The following is a 12170-nucleotide window of genomic DNA, read 5'->3' on the forward strand; positions in this document are numbered from 1 at the left end:
ATTATGCAGGCCTTACGTGGTTTGAGCATGGGTGTTCTCATGTGTCCATCTATGTATTTTGATGCAAACTCACATTTACTAAAGACAGCAAATATGGGTTAACATCAAAACGGTGTGCCTACCTGAGGTTGGTATAATGAGGAGAAATATCTTCATTCTCCTTCTTTTTCCCTTTTTGCATGCGTGCTGCATTGTGTAGCGTACTTCCAACGAAGAAACAGCGTCAAAGGATAGTTTTTGTGTAGGAAGGGATGCATCTTTTTTTGAGTACCTTATCTGACATAGTTGTTACAGTTAGATTTAGAAACATCTGGAAACAGCAATCCAGACACACACACTCTGGTCTTTAACCCCACTATTATTCTTTTAGGAATGTAGCAAGCATTGGGGAAAGTGTACACAACAGGAGGTTCAAATCCAACACATAAATAAAATGAAAGAATATAAAAAATAATTCATAAATATAAATACAAAAATTAAAAAACTAAATATATTAAAACAAAAAACAATTAATCTAAATTTTAAAAATAAATATACAGAATTTAACCAAATTATTTTTTTAATTGTAATAAATAAATGATTAAAATAAACAGTATCCTTCAACCACCGTCAAAATACACAAACATATGAGTTAAAAAATATATTATGAAAAAAAGTTTGAAATCCTTATTTAATTATAAGTTAACTACTGACACATTTCCAGATGTACCCTAGGAAAATATTTATATAATCAAACATTACAATTTCGAAATAATAATAAAACAAACAAAATGTATTATATGCTTGAAAAATATCACTACTCATTTGAACCTCAATACACAGCAACATCCATAAATTGAATGAAACAATAATTTACAAAAATAAATGAATACAGATATATACACACCCACATATATTTGCATAATAAAACATATTTAATCATAAATATAAAACCTTTAGAATAGAAAATTAGCATACTGAATTAATTATTACCATATTGAATATATTTTACTTAAACACTACATGCCTAATCCCCAAACTATAAAACAAGCAGAATATATAATGTATTAAATATTCTGACCTGTATTATTAAGCATGTAAAAGAATACATACCTGTTACATAATAATTAACATTGATTAATGCATAATTGAAACCACAGCTAAACCAAATTCCCATGAATCCAGCAACCCAAAATTACAATTTAATAAACAAATTAAAAAGGTATTAAACATGTAAACAAATAAATAAAACATCTACAAAAAATTAGGATTATAATCGGACTTGAAAATAATTACAAATAAATCACACAATAACATGCACAACATAAGTGTCACAGTCAGGCGCTGGACACAATAGTTCAGGAGGCCTCTATAGGTTAGTATAGCATTGGGGAGGAGGAAGGGGGTAGAAGTGACATTCCTAAGGTCCAAGTAAATTAGTATATGAGTGAGTCCTACTCCACAGCAGTGTGTTGGACATGATGCTTTAGGTGTCCCTGGCGGAAGAGTAAAGTGATGACTTGGGTCCCACGGTAGGGTATTGACATGGAACTATCCTAAAACATCAGCATAGTGACTAAGGCAGGATCACATCAGTGGCCTGCATATGGTTATCCCAATAATCTTACCACCTAAGTACATTGAGAGTTCCTGCAAAACAAGAAGTGGTCTGGAACATTAGAAGAGGGATGGCTCCTGGACAGTGGCAGGAAGTTAGCCAAAATGATCCAAAGGGTCGTTTTGAATGATTTGGATTTCTTAAGATCTCTAATTCTGGAAAACTGAATGCCTACATTGTGATATAGCCCTTGTAACTTATGTGCTGTGCATGCATTCTCTAACATTTATTTTTTGTTCCTCCTGCAGTCTCAGCCACACCAACAAGCATCAACGAGAGCAGAGGTTCACCAACAGAGTCAACAATTAGACCAGCAACATCATCGTCAGTCACCTTTGCCACTACCACCACAAGACGCAATGAAACAACAGGACTTCCATTAGTAACAGAACATTCAACCACTGACATAAAAGTCACAAAGGAACCAAACCGATCTACAGATTCAATATCTGAGCAATTCACAAATGCTACTGCCAGGGAACCTCATGGCTCTGAGAGTACAGTTTCTGCAACAATCACACATCCAGCGTACAACATCAGTACCACAGACACCACCACATCAGCAACTACTCCACCTGCTGTAAGACCAACCCAGGTTATGGTTTCTAGTGCAGCACCTGCTACAATCACAGGGCACACAAATTCAAAAACAGCAGAAGCAATAACTACTGCTGAACCAGAGATCCTAGTGACCAGTGCTACATCTGATACAAGTCATGCAGCCACAACTACAGCATCAGTCACAGTTTCTAATGCAACACCTGCCAAAACCGCAGGGTACACAAATTCAACAACAGCAGCAGTAGCTGCTACAGAACCAGTGAGTCTAGTAACTAGTGCTACTTCTGGTACAACACCAAATCATGCAATCACAAAAACTACCTCAAATGTGAGCACAACTCAAGGGACAGTATCTAATGCAATGCCTGCAAAAACCTCAGATCACACTGATTCAACAACAGCAGCAGCGAAAGTAACTACTGTTGAAATAGCAACTCTAGTAACTAGTGCTACACCTGCTACAAGTGACAGAATCAGAAGTACTGAATTAACTGTAAGTGCACCCCCTGCCACAGCTTCTAATGCTACACCTGCAAAAATTACAGGGCATACGGATTCAACAACAGCAGCAGTATCTACCACAGGACGAGTCATTCTAGTAACTAGTGCTACTTCCGGTGCAACAAGTCATGTACTCACAGGAAATGAATCAACTGTAAGCACAACCACAGGCACAGTATCTAATGCAACACTTGCAAAAACCTCAGGGCCCGCTACTTCACCAACAGCAGCAGCAGTAGTAACTACTGCAGAACCAGTCAGTCTAGCAACTAGTGCTGCTTCAAGTACCACAGGCAATCATACAGTCACAGCTACTCAATCAAATGTAAGCACACCCCCTAACACAGTTTCTACCGTACCATCTGCAAAAACCACAGGATACGTAAATTCACCAACAGCACCAGTAACTACTGCAGAACCAGGGATCCTAGCAACTAGTGCTACGACAGGTCAGAGATCCATGACTAATGCATCAACTGTGCGCACAGCCTCCATCACAGTTAAAACAACAGAGCAAAAACCATCAACGACAGCAGGAAATATAACAAGCGAAATATCTACAACAGCAACAGCAAGAAGTACTGCAGTGCCTACTACCACAAATAGCCAAACAAGTGGTAAGTAAATCTAATAAATTCCTTTAACAGTGTACACCACACTACTTTAGTTTAACCATGGCAGATATACACTCATACGTTTGTGGAGAAAATTAGGCTGAGCGGCCGGCTACTTACAGATTTGGGGAAGATGTTATATCCTGGGAGAGGACTCAATACGCACGGTGCCTATGGAGCATTATCTCAAATGAGGATAAGTAATAGCTTTTGTCTACTGACAGTTTAAAGCTCGTTCCTACACTAAGTTAGCTTGACTCTGTCTCACTGTCCCCAACTAGCTTGACATAGACCCTTCATTCTAGTCTAGCCTGACACGTGCCATCTTCTCTAAACTAACCGGGTCAGTATCGTAGTAATGATGTCACCAGCAGAGGCGCAAGCAAGGAAAATGGCACATTTCACTATTGTTGGGGTGGTAAAGAACAATTGTCAGGGCTCAATGGACCCCGGTGCACTGTACCTGCTGCGCCAATAGTAAACACGCCCCTGAGCAACCCTCTGGTCTCAAGGCTGACTTTATTAGAGGCTGTCAGGCCACTGCATGAAGGCCAGCAAAGAAACCTGACCTAATGGAGGGCCAAAGGTTTCAACTTACAAAGGTGGGACACTAAATAAAGGAGGTGATTTCATCAATCCCTGCCTTTCGCAAAGTTCTCCCATTAATGATTGGGAAAATTAAAATGTTTGAGAATTAACTGGAAATCTACCAGAATCCTCCAGCCATCCAGAGTCCAGCCACTAGTAAAACCACAGATTTTCAAGTTATCCCAATACAGACAAGGAGGACTTGATTTAGCTAAGATGCTTTGCATTTTGGTTGTCCTTAGCAGTAGGACTCGGCTTGCTGCACTGATGCTGTGTTTTTGTTAACTAGATTTGCAACAGATGAGTCAAGTTGCTGTTACTTGAAATGTCTGTTTCCAAAATAATATAGAATCCAAAAGCAACCTACTGCTGATTTCAATCCTTGGAAGCCTAGGAAGTACAAACATACAGCAAGACTCCTTCAATCACCATACTAGTTCCAGCTGACAGTGAGCGAGAAGGGGCAAAGTACAGTCCTGACCAAAGGCCTGAACATGGCTTCTTGTTGGGTGTGGGAATTTTTCAGCACACACATGTATCTGTCAGAGTCAGAAAGATTTGGCCTAGGCAATGCAGCTGATGTCTTCTAGTTATACTTGACTATGCAAGGAGTAGTAAAAAAAAAAACTGCTTTAACTTCCCATGACCATTTTCTGCTCCAGGATATCCCTTGAGGGACATCTTCAGGCACAAAATGAAGGATGAGCAGAACAGATGAGGTGGTACGCCTATGATCACATCATACAAAGGGCAGCAGAAGGTGGTGGGACTACGGTACATGCTCGTGGTAGGCAGTTGGGCGTAGCTAGTTATGGACAGTGAAGACAGGGGGCATGACAACTTTTTTCATGAGTAGAAGCAGGGCCCATGGCAAGGGGCACTGACAGCAGCTTTGGGCCACGTCAGTTTCCCTGTTATATTGACCGGCTCTTCGGAGCGGTGGAAACAGTTTTCCATTGCTGCAAAGGTCTACCAATGATGTCCCTAGCTTTTTTAAAGAGATGGAAATCTATGAACTTTACCTAGCCTCTTGTACTATAAAGAAAACACATGGAGTGGCGAGTCTTCATCTCAGCAACTGCACATACAGTTTCATGCCAGAAGGTGGCTTTTCTTCAGGGGCAATGACTGGAAATGTGAAAAGTGAGAGATGGACATTCCACACAGTCCTAAAATGAAAGTCCAACATACCTACGTGGACTGAGATCACATCATCTCCCTCATATTGTGTTCCCATCTGGACTACAATAGTGTGGAAAATCAATAGTGGGCAAAGTGAAGTAGCAGCTGTTTACAGACAGGCAGATGGGATGGATTGAAAACTTTTAGAAAGTTTATGGAGTAAGATCGCAGTGGTTGTGGTGCAGGGCCCATCTTAGGAAGGGGACTTATAATGGTGTGGAAATACTACAGTCATCATTGAAGCTTCAAGAAACCTAGAAGAAACAAACACGCACTGGCTATTGTGGTACAATCAGATGGGGCATGTCACGGGTTTGTATGGTTCTTTTCCTATGTATTCCTCAAAACATAGCCTGTAAGTATGATGAATAGTGCGATCAGCCAATTCAAGAGTCTATTCGTAAATAATATTGACAAAGTCAGTAGGTTTGCCTTTTGTGTACTGCTTGCTAGTAGAGAGACAAAACATATAGGGAGTCACACATGCAAATAGGCGGATAACAACACACATGTACACAGGCAACGCATTAAAAAAACCAAAGTGTATATCTACATGCACATTCACATGGTTTTCATGCCGCCCTAACTCATGTATAACACCTCCGTTCAGCCTTGGTTTTATGCAGAAAACATTTCGAATGCTGGTATATTTAAACACATGCTTAGATTTTGAACAAATAATCCAGTGTGAGAATTTCAGTGAGGATCAAAGACAGAAACAGCTGAAGATGCCTCACATAATAAGGTGGCTGTCTGGCCATCCTCCACATGCACACATTGGATTGATGGGAAGAGAATAAAAAAAAAATAACTTTTAAACAAACATACTTTTAGTTTACATGACGTTGACAAATTCACATTGTCCTGAAAGTTTTCCTTGGAACACATTCTCTCTTAAAATCCACAAGTGGGCTCCTAAAGAGAATGTCCAGCATTAAAACATGTAATTCACAATTTAAATGTGAAACACACAAAAACTTTTTATAAAATGAATTACATATGAGGTCTCTCGTGGGAAAATGTTTGATTAACTTTGGAATGAGAACAACAAACACACAAATCCTTGAATGAGACAGCTATGTTCTGCCCAGAAAGTTCAACCAAGCCATAACTACTACGAAGATGCAGTGATGTAACAAAGGCCCCCGCCAGTCCTCGAGGTGCAGTGGGCTCCCCAAGCTAATGGGGACACGCGCAGCACAGTACCTCTGACCTGAGAGCTTCTGAGTGAGCTCAAAGGGGGCTCCCTCCTTGTACTTTGCATACCCCCCAAGTATTGTTATGCCCCTGCGAAGATGTGCACCAAGGAAATCATTAGACGTTACGTTAGCATAATTCAACAGATAACCTCCTCTAATTTGGCATGATTTATGACACCACACTCGCTCAGCCTGCATTTGCATTTAACACATGCCAGCATGTGTTATGTGCCATGAAACCATAGCCTAAATTTATAATTTGGCGGACAGCCAATTCCTCCATCGGGGCAACCGAGTAAATTACTCCATCACCCCGGCCAAGCAGGCGCTCATTTCATAAAGCATTTCCGGGAACCACCGACATGGTCAAATCTGCAATTTGATGCAGAGCTCCGTGAACATGACAGAGCCCTGCTCCGAACTGTTTTCTTTTTATTAAAAAAATATATCCTGAAGCAGGATTTTCTTTTTGAAAACAAAAAAGAAAATGGTCCCCTCTCCATGGAAGTTCTCTCCTATGATCAGGAAAACATTGAGCAGTTTTCACTGCCCGATGTAACGAGGTTTTTCCTGGGGGTGACAGACAGTGAAAACTGACCTCTAATTCCACCCATCTTAATTAGGTGGGCAGAACTAGAGGTCTGCCTCTGATGGCCCTTACTCCACAGGGTCATCGGGGGCGTTTAATAAGAGTGGAGACCAAGTTCTCAGCCATGAGTAAACGAAAGGTCCTCCTGCAACTAAGTTCAGCAGACGGATTATTCTGTTGACGGTAAGCATACTACGTGGCCGTTGCGATGGAGTATGCTTACCGCCAGCGTATAAATCAGAACCAAATTTGTTAAACCAGACACAACATGGAGTGCACATTATAAATCAATGAATTAGAAAAAATGCTTCAAAATAGATTAGCTACATTATAGGTTGTCCTGTATGCTTATATTAATCAGAAATCTCCTAGTATCACTGGTGCCAACTGTGGACACTTTTGGTTGGACAACACTGGACTCTCCGACCTGTCCTAAGTGCAGACTACAACTTTACATGAGGCCTCCAGAACTGTAGACTGTACTCCAGATAAACCCTCAGGCACTGGATGTCCCACAGAAGTCAGATTTTAAGGGGTTGTGTACAGTGACAACAAAATGGCAATGTTTATTTTACCTGTACCTCTGCCTAGGCTACCTGGCATTCCTCTTCAAGTCCTTCCTTCATTTGTCACCTCTCTGAGAGCTTCCAGAACAATGGAGTTTAATTCATTCATGTGTGAGAACCTTGAGGTCTTATCTCGTGCTCTAGTTTACTATCGAAGGATATTTTTCCTTCAATGTATGTGTTTGAAATAGTTGTCGTTAAAGAATATATCACCTGCTTCCTCCACTCTTTGCATCATCTTTTAAATTTACATTGGCCCATGATGAACCTCAGAGCAGCTGGATCTATCTCAGTCCTGATGGCTCTGAAGAAGCTTCTGGGACCTTCTTTATCCAAGGCTTATTGTCCAACTCATGCTACGCAGTGAGAAGAATGAATAATGACTATTTGAAGGATATTTCTGATACTAGCCGTAGTAAGGACATATTGACTAGTTACAAAATTAACAACAGCAGTAAACTGTATCACAATCATATTAATTATAACAACGTGAATCATTTTAATGTTGATAAGGATTACAATAATATAGTACACATTGATGATGAAACCAATGCAACTATTAAGAGCATGAAAAAGAAGAATATCAACAATAACATTCGTAGCAATGGTGATGTTAAAATAGCAAAACTGTTTACATGAATATAATAATACTACTAGTAATAGTGATCATAATAACAATAGTAATAAAATAGGACTGGAAAGCACATAGACCTACATATTCAGGAATGTATTGAGAACCAACCAAATATTTGTTAGGATGCTGCACGGATACTTCAGATACTGCAGTTTTTAATCCAGAGACTTATGCTTCTTTCCAGCTGTCCCAGCCGTTCTTCTTTATCCCTACGGATCAACTGTCGGGGATACCAAATTTGTTGAGAGGACTAACAATTTCAATTCACGCCTTTTCAAACCTCAAATAGGATTCCCATTTGGAAAACAACTGTACACATCTCTATATGTGAGTCTAAGTTGATTTTATGTTGCATGTATGATGTCTTAGGATTCTGCCGAAACTCTGTGTATCACTGGTCAACATAGCTTAGATCAAGCTTTGTGCTGAGAATCCATATTGTCTTAGCTTGTAATTAGGACTGTGTCTTTCAATGGGAAAGTTTTGTAAAGGTCACAAATTCATAACTTTGTTAAATTGAGACTTCTAGGAACTATGCACATCTTCTTGAACAAAATGTCCCACAAAAAGTAAAATTGCCAGAGATATTTCAAACAAAACATTATTTGTGTAAGAGAATTCTCTTGTCCAAACCTGCTTTTGCATTAACGGCCACATTATAAAATACTTTTTCAGGATTTTCACTACTTCAAACTTCAAACGTGGCCAACTTCATTAAGTAGTTGAAGGTGAAATTACTCAAATTTGCATGACACTACTTGTACACTTTCATTCCTCAATATTCCAAGAATGTTACAAGAATAGTTCCACACCAGTTGAATTAATTTACATAATTTCTTCCCCAGCACAAATTGAATTTCACCATGTCAGTGAGTATGAGGGAGATGCGGGAATGCTTGAGACATGGGCAGAAAATGTAAAGTTTCTAATTGTATGAGTGAATTGTGGAAATCAGGAAAAAGGTGCAGTTTAGCATATTCTTTCTCAGAAATTTGCATTTTGTGCCACATCTATTGTGATTTCTTGTTCAAATCCCTGTAACTTTCTCTTCAGTAGGGCGTGACTTATTTGTGACTTACACCTGCATTTGTGACAATCTGTGAATCTGTCCCAAGGTGGCCTGAAGGAGGGGCTTGAGAAGAAAGTCGAGTATTTCTTAAGAGCTCGACAGAGTATGGACTGCTTACATTTAGTTTTAGGCTGAATATTGAGAAAAATAAATCTCAAAAGTAAAAGAAAACATACATTTTGATTTAAAAAGTTTTTGGGGACTATTTTAGGAAATGAAGAGAAGCTAGAGAAAATCCCTTCTCTTGCTCAATGAAGAGTCCTTGAGACACAGAGGCCAATCCAAACTTGAGAACATTTTAAAGATGTTGTAAACTTACACATCATAGACCTCTCCTACAAGTTGCATAGATTTTTTTAACTTTTACTGACTAAATGAAAATCTCTAGAAGTATGCATTGCAGTCTAAGGAACTTGTAGATTTCCATGCATACTCTTAATGTGCCTTCTGCTACCAGCAGACAATCCACAGGAGAAAGGAAAGCAGCTGTGTGATCACTTGCACACATTTTTCTACTTCTTTTCTGAATTTCAGGTTATTTTCCTTCTAGAGGAACATATTCTTTCACACTAAGTGAAATATGGAGAGTAACAATAGCGCATTCTTCTGAGTGCAATGTGCGTTCTTACACTTTCAATCAATGCTCCTCAGATTGACTCCATTTTAACTCCTTCTGGTGGGCCGTCCCTAGACCCCATTTTTGTTGTTGGGCTAGATGTCCATGACCCGACACGACACAACCTTACTTATTTAAAGGGGTCTGCTGTATGGCCCTGCATCTGACACACCGAAGATACACCAAAGGCAAGCCCATCTGCGCCTTTACAAGCACCGACCTTGCACAGCGCCAGCCATGCTGCTTGTTTGGCCACTGATACACCAAAGTGCACCGGAATGTCTCTGCGACTTATTATAAAGTACGCCAAGGTATCTTCAATAAAGATGGGACAGGAATACTATAATTTCAAAGATTTAAGCAGTTTCCCTTTATATAACCCCAACTAGGAGGTGTCATGCATTGACTTCTTGAAAGAAGCTCGGTCACCACTACCCAATGAATTGTCCTTAAAAAATTCAAATTGAGCAACTTGTGACCCCACAAATAATATTTCTCAAAGGAGCATGCCGGTAACCTCTGCTAAAAAGGAACCTGGCAGTACAGTGTAGAGATGTGGCTTAAAGGCCAGAGCTGCAGACTTTGGAGCTGGGGAACCAGGTTTGAGTCTCGGCGTCAGCCCAACATTTGATTCTGGGCAACTCACTTAATCTACCAATGCCTTAAAAAAATGAATATGTCCTTGTGTAATGTAACTGGTGTTTGTGTAAAGCGCTACAATACTTTTGGGTCAAGTTCGTGCTATATAAAACTGAAAGAAAATGTGCACTAGTTAATGGACGTTCATTTGTGAAACATCCAGTGGAAATTAGAGACCTTTGCTCTGATTTAAAATTCGTAAATTTATTCATTTCTGAATCTTGGATTATTGATTCTGAATATGATCTAGGTGCTGCATGTTCTGTTCTGAAAGCTGCAAAGGAGTCCATTTGTCCTGCACTTGCAGGAAGTGGGCTGGCTATACTATTTAGATAGTATCTGAATTTAATAAAGCTCCTACTACAGGCCTTTCCTTTGTTAGAAGCTCTTGGTTGTTCCAAATGTTTACTTTTCTAACATTAACAGGCATTATTGGCTACCGTCCTCCAGAGCCTTCATCAAGCAACTGGTTCATTTTTTCATACCACTACTCCTTTCCCACTCAATTTTTATTTCTACTGGGAGAACTTACTGTTTGGGCTAATATGCTGTGTAAAAACTATGCCTCAGATTTATTGGACAATACAACAATAACATCACCCCCACCGGCTATTGATTAATAATTTGACAAACAAAACACAAGACAATACTTCAATACTGTGTGTTACTGTCTCCATCATTAACCATATTTGTAATCTCATGAAAAGTTCCTTACACACAATCTCCTTAACACAACATTATAAAAGTTGCCAGCATTGTTATTCAATCTTTCACATGTGCCAAAAAAGAAGAAACAACATACAGACAAAATAATTGTCAACAGCACATTATCATCAAATCACAAAGACAATTACAGACCTATATCTATACAAAACAAAATCATATATTGACTAAAATTCAGAGTCCCATTAATTTCTCAAAATGTTCTGCTCTCTGTGCACTGGTCTCTGGAATAGCATAAACCTACTTGAGATGCCCAATAGTGCCAGAGGACAATGGTTTGAAATGTGTAGGCCCCCTTGTTTAAGGTTCAAACAGTCTTATTTAGTGTAAGAAGTGATTCAGTGCTGGCATTCAATACTGTACAAGGGGATCATTGATCCTTCCTCCGGTCATAGATAGCCAATGGGCTTTGACCTCTGGGTGATGGGCAAATGTATTCAAACAAGGTCATCATCAGGGCTTCTCATTTTCATGATGGTGCGGACTCTAATGACATAAAGAAAACAGACATGCCTTCTTTAAGATTATTTTTAATTATAATTAGCTACCCATTATTGTCCTGGTTAACCATGCAGCTGTGGATGGTTCTTTTTTGGAGTTTATGAGGATTAAACAAGACATGTTCTTAGGGGAAAGAGCTATGGCCCCCTCATTAAAACAGGACATATTTATTTGATGTTTACACGCGCGCCCTCGTGTAAAGCTTTCATAGTGGGAGCACCATGTAAGTATGTTTCAACCATTAAAGACACCCACGAGTAAGGAAAAGCAATGGTGGTTTCAGAGCGATCCCGAAAATGTTCTTTTATTTTTTTTTAAACGCTGGTACTTGCTCACCCACTTATCACATGCATTTAAAGGCTCTTCCGAGACCGGCGTGCTTGTTGGAAAAAAAACCATGAATTAGTGACAAAGACCTATTTGTACGTTTTAGATGTACTTCCGCCGTAATGGAACTCATTGGCAGTCTTGATCACACTGGACAATGGTAACTTTCAGTTTCTGGGCGCTACTGACTACATTTTGAAATGGATGATCAGAATTGAGATGGCGGCTGCGCACCTGTTGCTATTGCTCCCTTAGATGTCTTCA

The 12170-nt window shown here is 39.6% G+C and overlaps 1 protein-coding gene across 1 annotated transcript in view; it reads left to right on the plus strand.

Annotated features, from left to right (window-relative positions):
- LOC138265048 (mucin-4-like) overlaps positions 1-12170 on the plus strand; it is a 223263-nt gene that overhangs the window by 40259 nt on the left and 170834 nt on the right. Inside the window, exons 4-5 of the mRNA XM_069212596.1 lie at positions 1846-3276; positions 8216-8358. Coding sequence (XP_069068697.1) covers positions 1846-3276; positions 8216-8358 — 1574 coding nt within the window. The remainder of the gene's footprint in view (positions 1-1845; positions 3277-8215; positions 8359-12170) is intronic.

This window comes from Pleurodeles waltl, chromosome 11 (assembly GCF_031143425.1).
Source record: "Pleurodeles waltl isolate 20211129_DDA chromosome 11, aPleWal1.hap1.20221129, whole genome shotgun sequence".
NCBI classification, from domain to species: Eukaryota; Metazoa; Chordata; class Amphibia; order Caudata; family Salamandridae; genus Pleurodeles; species Pleurodeles waltl.